The sequence below is a fragment of the Scyliorhinus canicula genome, chromosome 10 (genome assembly GCF_902713615.1).
Source record: "Scyliorhinus canicula chromosome 10, sScyCan1.1, whole genome shotgun sequence".
Lineage (NCBI taxonomy): Eukaryota > Metazoa > Chordata > Chondrichthyes > Carcharhiniformes > Scyliorhinidae > Scyliorhinus > Scyliorhinus canicula.
In genome coordinates this window covers 71,565,814-71,584,164 of record NC_052155.1, presented here as the reverse complement: position 1 = coordinate 71,584,164, position 18,351 = coordinate 71,565,814, and the positions used below count along the sequence as shown (strand labels likewise).

At 49.5% G+C, this 18,351-nt stretch overlaps 1 protein-coding gene across 3 annotated transcripts in view; it reads left to right on the top strand.

Moving 5' to 3' along the window:
* The window catches only part of si:dkey-181m9.8 (E3 ubiquitin-protein ligase RNF31), a 104,004-nt gene that overhangs the window by 46,626 nt on the left and 39,027 nt on the right, over window positions 1-18,351 (top strand). For all 3 annotated transcript variants that reach the window (XM_038809166.1, XM_038809165.1, XM_038809164.1), the window contains 2 exons: window positions 3,464-3,578; window positions 4,777-4,895. In XM_038809166.1, the coding sequence (XP_038665094.1) occupies window positions 3,464-3,578; window positions 4,777-4,895 (234 nt within the window). The remainder of the gene's footprint in view (window positions 1-3,463; window positions 3,579-4,776; window positions 4,896-18,351) is intronic.

Below are 18,351 nucleotides of genomic sequence, written 5' to 3'. Positions count from 1 at the left end.
ATGCCCTTCATCCATTGCTCATGTCCCCTTGCATAGGCATAGTCCCCCTCGGGGCTTGATCCTTGTCAGTGCCATGCTGGCACCCTGATACTGCCACCTGGGTACCCTGGCTGTGTCATGATGACAGCCTAAGGTGCCAGTCTGGCATTACCAAGGTGCCCGGTTGCCAGAGGAAGAGCCAGGGTGCCATCCTGCCCTATCCCCGACGACCCATGGGTCTCCGCCTGGGATACACCTCAGGTGCCATTACACCTGGCCCACGTTTGTGTGGACTAGAAGTAAACGGCGCACGGTGGAGACTTCACTGGGGCAGCCATTAGCTCCCGGTTGTGAGGAGAATCCAGTGCATGCATACTTAAGTGAGCTCAATGGCTCATTTAATTGGGCGAGATCCTGATCACGACGTTTCGCAAGACATCTCAAGCGTGCGCAGCATGGTGGCACAGTGGGTTATCCCAGCTGCCTCACGGCGCTGAGGTCCCAGGTTCGATCCCGACTCTGGATCACTGTCCATGTGGAGTTTGCACATTCTTCCCGTGTTTGCGTGGGTTTCACCTCCACAACCCAAAGATGTGCAGGTAGATGGATTGGCCACGCTAAATTGCCCCTTAATTGGAAAAAATTAATTGGGCACTCTAAATTTAAAAAAAAAGACATCTCAAGCGTCGCAAATCTCGCAAGAAGTATTTGTTGGAGCTGTGGGCTGACAAATCCCCAACTCTTAATCAACTTGATCCTAGGGTCTTAAAAGAAGTGTCAAGTGAGATAGCTGATGCATTGGTTTAAATTTTCCAAAACTCCCTAGATTCAGAGAAGACTCCATTCGATTGGAAGATAGCAAATTATTCAAAAAGACACGCAGACAGAAAGCGTTGGATTTTTTCTTCTGTCTCCCTCTGACTGTTTAGAGGTCGATAGTTCTGATTTGATTGATATTTATTGTCACAAGTACCGAAGTACAGTGAAAAGTATTTTTCTGCGGCCAAAAGGATGTACATTGTACATACATAGTAGACAAAAGAATAATTGACAGAGTGCAATGACAAATGTTCCATCAAAAAATAGTGATTGGTGAGGAACAAGGGCCACACAAGCAATACATGAGCAAGAGCAGCATAGGGCGTTGTGAATAGTGTTCTTACAGGGAACAGATCAATCAGAGGGAGAGTCATTGAGGAGTCTAGTAGCTGTGGGGAAGAAGCTGTTCCTATGTCTGGATTGATGTAGGAGCGGTTTCAAGATCTGTGTATTGAGTCAGCTTCCATGTGGGGTTATTCACTGTGGCTCAGCTCAGTACAGAGAGGAACAAACACGACAACCTGGACAAGATGGCTTATTTAATCAAACTTGTTACGTGTACACGGAGAACAGACTGGATATCTGCCAAGACCTGTTTTGCCGCCCAAAGTCCCGAACACAGTACTTATACAACGTTCAAAAATCAAGAGCCCACCCCAGTTGGACGCGATCCAATCCCTGAAGCGGCTACTTTTAAACTTATCCAATAGAATTGCAAGCAGCGTTTAAACTTCACCCAATGGAATCGCAAGCAGCGTATAATTGATCCTCATCCTGACAGCTGTGTACAATCCCAGCATCCTGTGCTGACTGTTTGTGAGAAACAGAACAACAGAACCAGCACCCTGGCTTGTCTCACAAAGACAAGATGTCAGAGGTAATGTCCTTTTGGTCAAGTTAGCTAACCTAAATCCCATTTGATTACTTATTACTGCTATGTGCTAAAAATACATGTTTAATGGTTAATAATGATTACTCAGTCCTATAATTCATCTCAATCCTTAATAAAATAACTTATGTAAAGTTACTCTCGTGGCATGCTAACTATTCAGTTTTAAGAGGCATCATCGCTGAACCCCCCCCCCCCCCTTAGGGCAGCACGGTTGCATAGTGGTTAGCACAATTACTTCACAGCTCCAGGATCCCAGGTTCAATTCCCGGCTTGGGTCACTGTCTGTGCGGAGTCTGCACATTCTCCCTGTGTGTGCCTGGGTTTCCTCCGGGTACTCCAGTTTCCTCCCACAGTCCAAAGATGTGCAGGTTAGGTGGATTGGCCATGCTAAAATTGCCCTTCGTGTCCAAAATTGCCCTCTGTGTTGGGAGGGGTTAATGGAATAGGGTGGAGGTGTGGGCTTGGGTAGGGTGCTCTTTGCAAGAGCCGGTGCAGACTCGATGGGCAGAATGGCCTCCTTCTGCACTGTAAATCCTTTGGTCTATGGATGTGCGGGTCTTCAGACTTCTGTATATTCTGTCGGATGGAATGGTCTGGAAGAGGGCAAAACCTGGGTGTGAGGGGTCTCTGATAATTCTGTCTGCCTTCCTGAGGCAGCAGGAGGTGCAGACAGAATTAGTGGGAGGGTGGCAAGCTTGTGTGATGCAGTGGGCTGAGTTCACCACACTGTACAGTTTCTTACGATCTTGGGTTTGGGTTGCCATACCAAGCTGTGATGCAGCCGGATAGGATGCTCTCTATGGCACATCTGTAAACGTTTGTGAGAGTCGATGCAGACATGCTGAATTTCTTTAGCTTCTGTAGGAAGTGGAGACATTGTTGGGCTTTCTTGACTGTTGCATCAACGTGAGTGGACCAGGACAGACTATGGGTGATGGTGGCCATCAGGAACTTAAAGCTATCGACCATCTCCACTTCGGACCCATTGATGCAGAGGGTGGGGGGGGGGTGTCGTGCTACGCTTCTTGAAGTCGATGATCAGTTCCTTAGTCTTTCCAACATAGAGAGAGAGGTTGTTTTTGGTACACCATGCAACCAAGTGATCTATATCCCTTCTGTAATCTGGTTCTTCATTGTTTGAGATACGACCCACCACAGTCGTATCATCCGCAAACGTATAGATCGAATTGGAGTTAAATCTTGCCACACAGTCCTGTGTGTATAGGGAGTACAGTAATACGTATACTCTCAATCGTGTGGTTATTCCATTTTTGTTCTTCCTTTCAATCTTTATGACCTTGTTTGATAACTCTTACTGCAGATCATCTCTACTCAAAGCCGTAATTGTTACTTTAGCTAATATTGTGACTTCCCCACTCATTTTTATGTTCCCCCCCCATCCCCCGCCTCTATCCTGTCTGACTGCCCTATAACCAGGAATGTTTAATTGTTATTCCTGTCCTCCTTTAAGCCATGTTGCAGTATTACCCATGACATCATACTACTTTAGGTGTCTATCTGTGCCTTCAGCGCATTGCCTTATTCACAAGAGTCCTCGCGTTGAGATAAACACCATTAAGCTTTGCCAAGCATCTTAGTCTATTTCCTCACCTATGTGTCCTCTGTCTTCCACACTTGCTGACAAATTTTCTACCTTTGCAGCTTCACTTCTCTCACTTCTGAATCTACACTCAGGTTCACATCCCCCTGTTAGGCTAGCTTAAATTCTCCCTAACATCACGAGCAATGACGCTTCATTTTTTATTTCCTCAGTGGGAGCAACAGCATGAAGGAATCAGCTGTGAAAAGTTTAAGTTGTGGAAGGAGCAGAATAATCCTGAGTTTCAGGCAAACAAATTAAACATCTACCTCCACAAGAATGGAATAGGTAATTAATTACACTTAACAGCAACTGAGATTATAGGTGAACTTATTCTTTTAATGTGCCAGTGATAACTGTTGTCATCAGATTGTGATTTTATTTTATGGGCTACCATCAAAATTGCTCTTCAGACAGAATTTTATTGTTTAAGAATTTCATTTGTATAAGAATAAGGGTACAAAAATGATGTCATGATGGGTCAATCTTTGCTATTCGATTAACTTTTAAAATTGGCCATTGGGGGTTGTTTTAAATTGTCATTTTTCAAAAATTGATTCTATTCCCACAATGAATGCTGAGTGTAGGACATCAGAAGAGACAAGACAAATGTAGATGTACTTTTTTAAATGAGGAATTAGTTTGGAAAAGACAATACTCGATACAGACTGTTTAAAATACGACCGAGAATAGAAGAGAAAAGGGGATCATTGCAAGTGTTAGGATTTTTATAATTTATTTCCATTAACTAATAAATAATTTTGTGACAGTTGTTTTCTTTATTGTAATAACATTTGTTTCAGTCTTGTTCAGTGTGTGAGCTGAAAACTTGCATGAAACTATTGGCCATAAAGTCAGGGATTTTCCTAGACAGTTGCTTGTTTGAAGGCTAAAATCATTGTTGGAATACCAAAGTAATGAGATAATTTCCCGATACAAATAGCCTTTGAGTTTCCTCTATAGAATAAATTGGGCACGATTTTACAGCCACGCTGCGCCCAAAAAGCAGCTTGACGCAGCATGGCCAATAGAAGCCGGAGACTCTGCTCCTGGGATCTGCCGCCCATTGTGCGCAGAATAACTTTTTAGGAAATATGCATATTCAAGTGAGACAGCTAGTCTCAGTTTAATGTGCAGATTCCCGAGGTACCCGAGGCGTGGGGGTCTATCTCCTTTGTCTCGGAGACATCGGTCGAGTGCCGTTCAGTACTGGTCTCCAGAAACGGGGACCAGACGGAATGGCATTCGTGTGGTCTCCCAGGGGATCGGAGGCCCCCAGGTGCATGCTGTTTGGGCAGGGTGGTACCCTGGCACTGCCACCTGGGTGCCAGACTGGCACCAATCTGTGTGGTGGAAGATATCTGTTTTCTTGAGTTAATGACATATAATTGATTTATTATTTATATGATATATATATAGTATAGACATTTTTGACCAGTTTTGTAGGTCCTTGCTTTCTCTAATTATATATTTGTGTCTGCTATAGAGTGCCCTAATTGCAGAGTTCGATTTGACCTGTCCAGAGGAGGCTGCATTCATTTTAATTGTACAGAATGTCATTATGAATTCTGTGGTGGCTGCAAGAGACCATTTAAATTAGGATTGGTAAGTTGTTGTTTCCAGATCCTTGAATGCCCTTTCATTCACAAAATATATTTGTGTTTTATTTTGCTTTTTTCTTTTCACTGTAATGCAAAAGTAATTTTTTCAGGACCAAAATCAATTTACTTGATTATTGGTCAGTGTGACATCGAGTTGCGCAATCATATTTGAAGACTTTTCTTTAATTTAAGAACATTTGGTGGTTAAGTACCGCACAACTCCTGTTGTCACATTCTTCTCCCTTTTAGCTCTTTTCTTCCCTGACAAGTTGTCTTTCACCATCCCCTACTAAAGTTTAACCAGCACCCTTCTCTTGGTTTGCTATAAAACCTTTAAGTACTTATTTAAAGATTTTCAAAAGGTCCCACAATTATCTCATCGTTTCCTCCTTTTACCTCTTGGGGACTCAGCTCAGTACCTGAAATTAATCGGGATGTTAACAACTCATTACTCTCCTCGCTTTATATTTCAAAATTTCTATTTGCAGATCCATAAGATAATTCAAGATTCAGGAGGCTATCACATTCTGAGCTTTTTTGGGCCAATTTCCCATGAGTAGGATTTGGGGTAAAAAAAGAAACATTCCTTTTTAAAAGTAGCTGTTCGAAGACAAATGTATTAACATGAGTTTTTTTCCAACAATAGGCAACAGCTAATTATAATCATATTGGGTTAAACTTTGATTTTGTTTTCCTATGGATTGTAAATAAATAATTCCTTTGTCTATTTCACAATCCTTGTATTGGTAAACCTCTGCACCTTTCTGGCTGTGCACACTTGAGTGTGAGAGGGTGGGGAGGAGTTGGAGGAGGACCACCTTGTGAACTCGGGCCTGGGCAAACTTCTCATACACCGGTCCAGGCAGCGGACGTTCGAATGCTACTCCGGCCTGACTGGCTCCTTCTCTGCCACGGCTACATTCGAGGCTGCGTGACCCTCCAGAGAGAGCAGATGGTGTCTGTTGACACCATCAAGGTCTTTCATATCCGATGGGCTCTATGGGGACTGGGTGTTTTATTGACCCCTTTAATCAGATTTTGGTTTGATGTTTGAAGCTTCCTTTGTGATTTATTTTTGTTTAATGCAGTATTCCTTTAAGAGGTTGCTCTTTTCATTTGTCCCTTGGTTTGTTTATTTGGTTTAACCAAAATAGTACAAAAGTAAGGATAAGGACAGTCAACCAGGTCCAACAAGGTTGTGATTCCAGTCAGCTCACACGAGAAAATTGCTAAGATCAACTTTGACTTGGCTCAGGGGTTTAGCATGCGGATGATTGTGTTATGAGATAACTCATGTGTATGGCGAAGCACAGCATGTTATCTTGAATTGGCGCACAAATATATTTTACACTGATTTAACTAAGTAAACCTGATCATGACTGCACATTTATATGTTGCAGAGCAACAAAGCAGGTCTCCAAGAGAAGCATGCTTGTATAAGATTCCCCAGTTCAGATCATAAAGGGTTACTATTGCCGCACCTTTAAGTTACAATTTTGGATGGTTAGATAAGGGACAGTACAGGCACAAACCTAAACATAAGACATTCAGACTGTTTACAGTGTTTTCCATAGATGCACCCAGGAGAATATCAGAGACAAGATCCCCCAAATTGTAGCAATTGGTATTTCACTGGTGTTCATCCATCCAAAACCCGAAAGCCCTCTTATCCCCCATTGTAACATCCGGTTGTCTCTTAACTGATTGTAAAGTTTTTTGCTTTCACTTTCTATCTGGGTGTCTTTTTTTTAAAACACATTTTATTCAAACTTATATCAAAGTAGGTTACAACACCCCGAGAAACATTCTTCCCAACAATCAACTATAGAGTTTGCACAGAATTTTCTCCTTTTTCACCCTCCCCTCCCCATCCCCCCCCCCCCCCCCCCCCCCCCCCCCCCTCACCCCCTCCATCCGCCTGCGATGAACAGCTCCGCAAACACGGTCACAAACATCCCCCATCTTTTCTCAAACTCCCCTGCTGAGCCCCTTAACTCATACTTTATCTTCTCTAACCGCAGGAAGTCATACAGGTCACCCAACCATGCTGCAACCCCCGGTGGCGATGCCGACCGCCACGCCAGCAAAATCCGTCGCCGTGCAATCAGAGAGGCGAAGGCCAGGACATCGGCCTTCCTCCTCTCCATGAGCTCCGGCTTCTCTGGAACCCCAAATATCGCCACCAAAGGGTCCAGGTCCACTCCTCCTCCACTTTCCTGGCTAAGAATGCGAACACTCCCGGCCAGAATCTTCCCAATTTTTCACAACCCCAAAACAAGTGCGCATGATTCGCTGGCCCCCGCCCACATCTCTCTCACTCATCTGCTACCCCCTGAAAGAACCCACTCATTCTCGCCTGAGTTATATGCGCCCTCTGCACTACCTTAAACTGTATCAGGCTCATCCTTGCACAAGAGGAGGTCCTGTTTATCCTTCGCAGTGCCTCACTCCATACTCCCCAATTGATCTCCATTCCCAACTCCGCTTCCCATTTCTCCTTGATCTTCACCACCCGCTCGCCTCCCTGCTCCCCCCCCCAGCCACTTATATATATCCCCAATTCTTCCCTCCCCTTCCACATCCGGAAGCAGCAGCCGCTCCAGCAGGTGTATCCGGGCAATCTAAGGAACCCCTTCCAGACCTTTCGTACAAAGTCCCTAACCTGTAGATACCTGAACTCACTACCCCTCGGCAGCTCTACCCTCTCCCTTAGCTCCTCCAAACTGGCGAACCCTTCCTCCAAATACATATCCCTCACCTTGACCAGCCCCACTTCGCTCCACCTCCTGTATACACTATCCACCCCCCCCCCCCCCCCCCCCCCCCCCCCCCCCACCCCCCCCCCCCCCCCCCCCGGCTCAAACCCATGATTCTCGCACAGCGGCGTTAGCACCGACAGCCCTTCCACCCTAAAATGCCTCTTCAGCTGATTCCATATCTTCACCGTGGACTGCACCACTGGGCTCCCTGAATACCTACTCGGATCCATTGGCAATGCTGCCATCACCACAGCCCTCAAACTCGACCCCTTACAAGATTCCTCCTCCATCCTAACCCACTCTACCCCTTCTCCTTTCCACCACCGCCGCACCGTATCCACATTCGCCGCCCAATAATAATGAAACAAGTTTGGCAATGCCAACCCGCCCTGCTGCCTCTGCCTCTGTAGCAGGGTCCTCCCCACCCTCAACACCTTCCCCGTCCATACAAAGTCAGAGATGATTGTGTCCACTTTCTGAAAAAAGGCCTTTGGTATAAAGATCGGGAGAGCCTGAAAAATAAACAAGAACCTGTTATGTTCTATGTTAATATTTATTTTCACCACTTGGACCCTCCCAGCCAACGTTAAGTGCAGTGTATCCCACCTCTTAAGATCCTCCCTGGCCTCCCTGGAATTTTGTTAAATTCCACTTATGGAGCCCCGTCCATTCCCTCGCTACCTGAATCCCCAAGTACCTAAACCTATCAATCGCTCCGTAATGGCATTCCCCCTAAATTAGCCCGCTGTGCCAGCTCATTTACCAGGAATACCTCACTTTTCCCTACATTCAGCTTGTTCCCAAAAACCCTCCAAACCTCTCCAACAGGCCCATAATCCTTCCCATACACTCCAATGGATCCGAGACATACAGCAAGAGGTCATCGGCACAGAGTGACACCCGATGCTCCCTCTGTCCCCTCATTATCACCCGCCACTCTGCCGACCCCCTGAGAGCCATCGCCAGTGGCTCTATGGCCAGCGCAAAAAGCAGCGGCGAATGCGGGCACCCCTGCCTCATACCCCTGTGTCAGTCAAAGCTTCGTGAGCTCATATCATTTGTCCTCACCCTCGCTCTTGACGCCACATACAGCAACCGCACCCATGCCACAAATCTTGGCCCAAACCTTCCCAAAACTTCGAACAAGTACCGCCACTCCACCCGATCAAATGCTTTCTCCACGTCCATGGACACCACCACCTCCAGTACCAGAATTCTCGACGGATTCATCACCACATTCAACAGCCATCTTATATTACTCGCGTGCTGCCTGCCCTTCACGAAGCCTGTTTGATCTTCTGCAACCACCCCCGGGTCACAATCCTCCATCCTCCCCGCCAACAACTTAGCCAATACTTTCGCATCCATGTTCAATAGTGATATGGGTCTATACGACCCACATTCCACCGGATCCTTCCCTTTTTTGGGGGATTAGTGTGGTTACTGCCTGCTTCATCGTCTCCGGCAACTCCCCCTTCTCCAGTGCTTCATTAAACGCCCCCAACAAATGTGGTGCCAGGTCCGCCGCAAATTCCTTATAACATTCTGCCGGGTACCCATCTGGCCCAGGGGCCTTCCCCGATTCATACCCCTGGTACTATCAAGCACCTCCCTCAGCCACAGGGGCTCCTCATTGCTTCCTTCACCAGGGGATATTCCAGCTTGTCCAGAAACCACCCCATGACCCCCCTCCTCTCCTCCTGGGTCTGCTTCATAAAGTCCCTGGTAATAACCTCTAAATGCCTCTTTTATCTTCCCTGGCTCTGACCCCACATCCCTAGCTCCAGTCCGGATCTTCAATATTTCCCTGGATGTAGCCTGCCTCTGCAGCTGGTGCGCCAGCATGCGGCTCGCCTTCTCCCCATGCTCATATTGCATCCTCTTGCCCTACTGCCCTCCCCGTTGTCAGCCTGTCAAATTGCCCCTGCAACTTTTTCCTCCTTGCCAATCCCTTCACGGTGGGCACCCTTGAATATTCCCTGTCAACCTCCACTCTCTCGCTCACTAGACGGTCATGTTCCACCCTCCTTTCCTTATTCGCACGAACCGTAAATGAGAGAATTTCTCCCCGGACCACTGCCTTCAGTGCTTCCCAATAAATGCCGGCGACCCCTCTCCATTCTGATTGAACTCCACATAATCCCTAATCGCCAACCGCACCTTATCACAAAAACCTCCATCCGCCAACGTCCCCGGGTCAAACCTCCACCCCGGCCTCTGCTCTCGTCCCGTACGGAACTGAATATCCAGCCAGTGGGGTGCATGGTCCGAGATAACTATTCCCACATACTCTGCCCCCTCCACCCCAACAACAATCTCCCAACTCACTACAAAGTAATCAATCCTCGAATGCACCTTATAGACATGTGAAAAGAAGGAATACTCCCTTCCCCCTGGGTTCTGAAAGCACCATGCATCCACCATACCCATCCTCTCCATAAACCCCCCCAGCTCCCTTGCCATTCCTACCCTACCCATCGACCTGGGACTCGATCTATCCACCCTCGGCTCCAGGACACAATTAAAATCTCCTCCCATGATTAACTGGTACGTGGCCAAATCTGGGATTGCTGCCAGCAACCCCCTCATAAAACCCATGTCATCCCAATTTGGGCAGACACATTTACCAACACTATCGGTGCTCCTTCCAATACCTCATTCACAATCACATATCTCCCACCTGGATCCCTCGCCTCCTTCGCAGTCACAAATCCCATTTTTTGCTCATTAAAATTGCCACACCCCTCGATTTCAAATCAAACCCCGAATGAAAAACCTGCCCAACCCACCCTTTCCTTAACCTAACCTGGTCCTTCACACGGAGGTGTGTTTCCTGCAAGAAGACAACCCCCGCTTTCAAGCTCCTGAGGTGCGCGAACACCCGCGACCTTTTAACTGGCCCATTCAGTCCCCAGACGTTCCACGTTACCAACCTTACCGGAGGCTTGCGTCTCCAATCCCTCTACCGTCCGTCATCTTCCCCACTTAACCCCTGACCCTTTAATCCCATTCCAGATGGCCCCTTTCTTCGCCCTTGACCATGTCATCTGACACCCCCTAACCCACCCCCCCCCCACTTTTCCCCTTCCCTTCCCCCCCCCCCTCCCTCCCACTTCCCCTTTCCACCTTCCCCCTGGCCACCCCTCTTAGCCTTCTCCCCCACCACCTCACTTCCGTTCACCAGGATAACCTGCTAGCGCGGCTGCCCCTGCCCAAAGGCATATCCTAATGACCCCCCCCCCACTCCTCAGCTCACAGAAGAAGGCCTCCTGCTGGCCTTACCCTCCCCTACCCAAACAAGGAGTTCTCCTGACTCCAGGTAGCCTTCTCCACAAGCAAACAAACAGATGTTAAGCACAAACAGTCCCATAAAACAGGAGGGGGGATGGGAACATCCATCCCCACATAAACCTTTCACCCCTACCACTCCTTACAATCTCAACATTGAACATCTGCCAAGACCCCGAAGTCTCTTTCAACCTTTGCAAGTTGCCCAGCACTTCAGTTCCATTTTAATCATTATTTCCTTTTGTTTTGTTAACTTACATGTTTTGTCCAACTCGCTTTGTAATTTCTGAACTGATTCCACAACCCGATTTCATTTGGTTTTATTTGCAAATTCGACCACATTGCTTTGAACATCTAATTCTACATCATAGTAGTGGTCTGATCGCTGGAGTTCCCCCATTCAGTACTGCCTTGCTCCAACATAGCTCCTCTAACAAGTACCTGATGTTTTCTAATGTTCACTAGGTTACCTAGTCTGTTCCGAAGATTTGCCTTGAATTGCCACAATTTTCTGTTTGACAAGATTCTACGTGAAAGTTAGTTCAATGCCCTCTGAAAGTCTGGGAATTATCTTTGGCTAGGTGTTCTCTATTTGTGAATATATTTTTTGTGCCTCCTTTAGGGGATACCGGGAGAGTAGGTAATGATTCATACTATTTACTATCTCATGCTCATTCTCTGTTTTATATCTATTTGTATCTTTTGGGTTTTGCCAATTCTCATTGGCTATTGATGATTTGAAATAATTTCTTGCAATTTTGTAAGAAAAGGGCAACTATGCTTTTTTTCTTGGTTTCCCTTTTACCCTCTGGTTTTGCTTCAAACATGTTTCTACATATTTTAGTATTTTCTGCAATGAATACCCTACTCCCTTTTCTCTCTGGGACTTATAGAGGTTATATTAACTCTAAATTTCACTTTTCTGATTTATTCATTAAATTGCATAATACATTAAATTAAATAATAAGAACATAAGAACATAAGAACTAGGAGCAGGAGTAGGCCATCTGGCCCCTCGAGCCTGCTCCGCCATTCAATTAGATCATGGCTGATCTTTTGTGGACTCAGCTCCACTTTCCGGCCCGAACACCATAACCCTTAATCCCTTTATTCTTCAAAAAACTATCTATCTTTACCTTAAAAACATGTAATGAAGGAGCCTCAACTGCTTCACTGGGCAAGGAATTCCATAGATTCACAACCCTTGGGTGAAGAAGTTTCTCCTAAACTCAGTCCTAAATCTACTTCCCCTTATTTTGAGGCTATTTCCCCTAGTTCTGCTGTCACCCGCCAGTGGAAACAACCTGCCCGCATCTATCCTATCTATTCCCTTCATAATTTTAAATGTTTCTATAAGATCCCCCCTCATCCTTCTAAATTCCAACGAGTACAGTCCCAGTCTACTCAACCTCTCCTCATAATCCAACGCCTTCAGCTCTGGGATTAACCTAGTGAATCTCCTCTGCACACCCTCCAGCGCCAGTACGTCCTTTCTCAAGTAAGGAGACCAAAACTGAACACAATACTCCAGGTGTGGCCGCACTAACACCTTATACAATTGCAACATAACCTCCCTAGTCTTAAACTCCATCCCTCTAGCAATGAAGGACAAAATTCCATTTGCCTTCTTAATCACCTGCTGCACTTGTAAACCAACCTTCTGTGACTCATGCACTAGCACACCCAAGTCTCTCTGAACAGCGGCATGCTTTAATATTTTATCGTTTAAATAATAATCCCGTTTGCTGTTATTCCTACCAAAATGGATAACCTCACATTTGTCAACATTGTATTCCATCTGCCAGACCCTAGCCCATTCACTTAACCTATCCAAATCCCTCTGCAGACTTCCAGTATCCTCTGCACTTTTCGCTTTACCACTCATCTTAGTGTCATCTGCAAACTTGGACACATTGCCCTTGGTCCCAACTCCAAATCATCAATGTAAATTGTGAACAATTGTGGGCCCAACACGGATCCCTGAGGGACACCACTAGCTACTGATTGCCAACCAGAGAAACATCCATTTATCCCAACTCTTTGCTTTCTATTAATTAACCAATCCTCTATCCATGCTACTACTTTACCCTTAATGCCATGCATCTTTATCTTATGCAGCAACCTTTTGTGTGGCACCTTGTCAAAGGTTTTCTGGAAATCCAGATATACCACATCCATCGGCTCCCCGTTATCTACTGCACTGGTAATGTCCTCAAAAAATTCCACTAAATTAGTTAGGCATGACCTGCCTTTAACGAACCCATGCTGCGTCTGCCCAATGGGACAATTTCTATCCAGATGCCTCGCAATTTTTTCCTTGATGATAGATTCCAGCATCTTCCCTATTACCGAAGTTAAACTCACTGGCCTATAATTTCCTGCTTTCTGCCTACCTCCTTTTTTAAACAGTGGCGTCACGTTTGCTAATTTCCAATCCACCGGGGCCACCCCAGAGTCTAGTGAATTTCGGTAAATTATCACTAGTGCATCTGCAATTTCCCTAGCCATCTCTTTTAGCACTCTGGGATGCATTCCATCAGGGCCAGGAGACTTGTCTACCTTTAGCCCCATTAGCTTGCCCATCACTCCCTCCTTAGTGATAACAATCCTCTCAAGGTCCTCACCTGTCATAGCCTCATTTCTATCAGTCGCTGGCATGTTATTTGTGTCTTCCACTGTGAAGACCGACCCAAAAAACCTTTTCAGTTCCTCAGCCATTTCCTCATTTCCCATTATTAAAACTCCCTTCTCATCCTCTAAAGGACCAATATTTACCTTAGCCACTTTTTTTTGTCTTATATATTTGTAAAAACTTTTACTGTCTGTTTTTATATTCTGAGCAAGTTTACTCTCATACTCTATCTTACTCTTCTTTATAGCTTTTTTAGTAGCTTTCTGTTGCCCCCTAAAGATTTCCCAGTCCTCTAATCTCCCAGCAATCTTTGCCACTTTATATGCTTTTTCCTTCAATTTGATACTCTCCCTTATTTCCTTAGATATCCACGGTCGATTTTCCCTCTTTCTTCCGTCCTTCCTTTTTGTTGGTATAAACCTTTGCTGAGCACTGTGAAAAATCGCTTGGAAGGTTCTCCACTGTTCCTCAACTGTTCCACCATAAAGTCTTAGCTCCCAGTCTACCTTAGCTAGTTCTTCTCTCATCCCCTTGTAATCTCCTTTGTTTAAACACAAAACACTAGTATTTGATTTTACTTTCTCACCCTCCATCTGTATTTTAAATTCCACCATATTGTGATCGCTCCTTCCGAGAGGATCCCTAACTATGAGATCATGAATCAATCCTGTCTCATTACACAGGACAAGATCTAGGACCGCTTGTTCCCTCGTAGGTTCCATTACATACTGTTCTAGGAAACTATCGCGGATACATTCTATAAACTCCTCCTCACGGTTGCCTTGACCGACCTGGTTAAACCAATCGACATGTAGATTAAAATCCCCCATGATAACTGCTGTACCATTTCTACATGCATCAGTTATTTCTTTGTTTATTGCCTGCCCCACTATTTGGTGGCCGATAGACTACTCCTATCAGTGACTTTTACTTTAAATTACTTTAAATTAACTTTCTTTTGCTTCCTATCACATCATAGAGCAAGCTGTCTTCTTCCTTATGATCACCTGGTTAGCGTGTAGCATTACAAATGGTTTTATTTCACTCGCTTATCATAGAATCGCAGTGCAGGAGGCCATTCAACCCATTAAGTCTGCACTGACCCTCTGAAAGAGCACCCTACCTGGGCCCACTCCATCACAACCCATAACTCGCCTAACCTTTTGGGCACTTAAGGAGAAATTTGGCATGGCCAATACACCTAACCTGCACATCTTTGGACTGTCTAAGTTGCTTTCTTGTGACTTTAAGCAAAACAATGATAAATTAATCACATTCTCTCAAGAATTAACGTATAAATTTGAAAAGAAAAATTTAGAGGCCCCAATTATTTATTTTTTCCCAATTAAGGGGCAATTTAACGTGGCCAATCCACCTAACCTGCACAGCTTTGGGTTGTGGAGGTGAAACCCACGCAGACACGGGGAGAATGTGCAAACCACACACAGACAGTGACCCGGGGCCAGGATCGATACCCGGGTCCTCAGCGAAGAATGAATGTATAAATGGGAGTTAGGATCCAAAGCGAGTTTCTCTGCGATCCACAGCAGTACTTACCCTGCCCCCCCAATTGCCAGCAATTCTCTCCCTGATCTCCAACGTGTCTCTCCTCCATCCCCAACGTCTTCCCTCCGTCTCTATTACCTAGATGTGAACAAGCCAATTGATATTACTTTTGGTCATTTGGAGTGACATGAAGAACAAGCCAGCAAGCAGTAAGCAGAACAGAAACAAAGGTGGGAGCAGGGTGGGGGCGAGGCAGCGAGCAGAGTGGGGGCAGGGTGAGAATGAGGCAGTGAGCAGAGTGGGGGCAGGGTGGGAGCGAGACAGCGAGCAGAGTGGGGGCGAGGCAGTGAGCAGAGTGGGGGCAGGATGGGGGCGAGGCAGTGAGCAGAGTGGTGGCAGGGTGGGAATGAGGCAGTGAGCAGAGTGGGGGCAGGGTGGGGGCGAGGCAGTGAGCAGAGGGGGGGCAGGGTGGGAGTGAGGCAGTGAGCAGAGTGGGGGTAGGCTGGGGGCAGAGTGGGGGCGAGGCTGGGGGCAGAGTGGGAGCGAGGCTGGGGGCAGAGTGGGGGCGAGGCTGGGGGCAGAGTGGGAGCGAGGCTGGGGGCAGAGTGGGGGCGAGGCTGGGGGCAGAGTGGAAGCGAGGCAGTGAGCAGAGTGGGGACGAGGCAGTGAGCAGAGTGGGGGCGAGGCAGTGAGCAGAGTGGGGGCAGGGTGGGGGCGAGGCAGTGAGCAGAATGGGAGCAGGGTGGGGGCGAGGCAGTGAGCAGAATGGGGGCAGAATGGAGGCGAGGCAGTGAGCAGGGTGGGTGCGAGGCAGTGAGCAGAGTGGGGGCAGGGTGGGGGCGAGGCAGTGAGCAGAGTGGGGGCAGGGTGGGGGCGAGGCAGTGAGCAGAGTGAGGGTAGGCTGGGGGCAGAGTGGGGGCGAGGCTGGGGGCAGAGTGGGAGCGAGGCTGGGGGCAGAGTGGGGGCGAGGCTGGGGGCAGAGTGGGAGCGAGGCTGGGGGCAGAGTGGGGGCGAGGCTGGGGGCAGAGTGGAAGCGAGGCAGTGAGCAGAGTGGGGACGAGGCAGTGAGCAGAGTGGGGGCGAGGCAGTGAGCAGAGTGGGGGCAGGGTGGGGGCGAGGCAGTGAGCAGAATGGGAGCAGGGTGGGGGCGAGGCAGTGAGCAGAATGGGGGCAGAATGGAGGCGAGGCAGTGAGCAGGGTGGGTGCGAGGCAGTGAGCAGAGTGGGGGCAGGGTGGGGGCGAGGCAGTGAGCAGAGTGGGGGCAGGGTGGGGGCGAGGCAGTGAGCAGAGTGGGAGCAGAGTGGGGGCGAGGCAGTGAGCAGAGTGGGGGCAGGGTGGGGGCGAGGCAGTGAGCAGAGTGGGGGCGAGGCAGTGAGCAGAGTGGGGGCGAGGCAGTGAGCAGAGTGGGGGCAGGGTGGGGGCGAGGCAGCGAGCAGGGTGGGTGCGAGGCAGTGAGCAGAGTGGGGGCAGGGTGGGGGCGAGGCAGCGAGCAGGGTGGGGACGAGGCAGCGAGCAGAGTGGGGGCAGGGTGGGGGCGATGCTGTGAGCAGAGTGGGGGCAGAGTGGGGGCGAGGCAGCGAGCAGGGTGGGTGCGAGGCAGTGAGCAGAGTGGGGGCGAGGCAGTGAGCAGAGTGGGGGCGAGGCAGTGAGCAGAGTGGGGGCGAGGCAGTGAGCAGAGTGGGGGCGAGGCAGTGAGCAGAGTGGGGGCGAGGCAGCGAGCAGGGTGGGTGCGAGGCAGTGAGCAGAGTGGGGGCGAGGCAGTGAGCAGAGTGGGGGCGAGGCAGTGAGCAGAGTGGGGGCAGGGTGGGGGCGAGGCTGTGAGCAGAGTGGGGGCAGAGTGGGAGTGAGGCAGTGAGCATGGTGGGGGCGAGGCAGCGAGCAGAGTGGGGGCAGGGTGGGAGTGAGGCAGTGAGCAGGGTGGGGGCGAGGCAGCGAGCAGAGTGGGGGCAGGGTGGGGGCGAGGCAGCGAGCATAGTGGGGGTGAGGCAGTGAGCAGAGTGGGGGCAGGGTGGGGGCGAGGCAGCGAGCAGGGTGGGTGCGAGGCAGTGAGCAGAGTGGGGGCAGGGTGGGGGCGAGGCAGTGAGCAGAGTGGGGGCAGGGTGGGGGCGAGGCAGCGAGCAGGGTGGGTGCGAGGCAGTGAGCAGAGTGGGGGCAGGGTGGGGGCGAAGCAGCGAGCAGAGTGGGGGCAGGGTGGGGGCGAGGCAGCGAGCAGAGTGGGGGCAGAGTGGGAGCGAGGCTGGGGGCAGAGTGGGGGCGAAGCAGGGGGCAGAGTGGGGGCGAAGCAGGGGGCAGAGTGGGGGCGAGGCAGTGAGCAGAGTGGGGGCGAGGCAGTGAGCAGAGTGGGGGCGAGGCAGTGAGCAGAGTGGGGGCGAGGCAGTGAGCAGAGTGGGGGCGAGGCAGTGAGCAGAGTGGGGGCGAGGCAGTGAGCAGAGTGGGGGCGAGGCAGTGAGCAGAGTGGGGGCGAGGCAGTGAGCAGAGTGGGGGCGAGGCAGTGAGCAGAGTGGGGGCGAGGCTGTGAGCAGAGTGGAGGCGAGGCTGTGAGCAGAGTGGGGGCGAGGCTGTGAGCAGAGTGGGGGCGAGGCAGTGAGCAGAGGGGGCGAGGCAGTGAGCAGAGTGGGGGCGAGGCAGTGAGCAGAGTGGGGGCGAGGCTGTGAGCAGAGTGGGGGCGAGGCAGTGAGCAGAGTGGGGGCGAGGCAGTGAGCAGAGTGGGGGCGAGGCAGTGAGCAGAGTGGGGGCGAGGCAGTGAGCAGAGTGGGGGCGCGGCAGTGAGCAGAGTGGGGGCGAGGCAGTGAGCAGAGTGGGGGCGAGGCAGTGAGCAGAGTGGGGGCGAGGCAGTGAGCAGAGTGGGGGCGAGGCAGTGAGCAGAGTGGGGGCGAGGCAGTGAGCAGAGTGGGGGCGAGGCAGTGAGCAGAGTGGGGGCGAGGCAGTGAGCAGAGTGGGGGCGAGGCAGTGAGCAGAGTGGGGGCGAGGCAGTGAGCAGAGTGGGGGCGAGGCAGTGAGCAGAGTGGGGGCGAGGCAGTGAGCAGAGTGGGGGCGAGGCAGTGAGCAGAGTGGGGGCGCGGCAGTGAGCAGAGTGGGGGCGCGGCAGTGAGCAGTGAGATTTCTCTCATTGAGACATTTTGATTGAAATACTTTTACCTCGGACGGCCAATAATTGATGCTCGATCAATTGTTTATTTTAAATCAGAGATTGATTTAATTTTTGCTAACCAGAGATATTAGGAAATGTGGAGCAAAGCGTTTAATAGAGTCAGGTTGCACATCAGCCATTATCT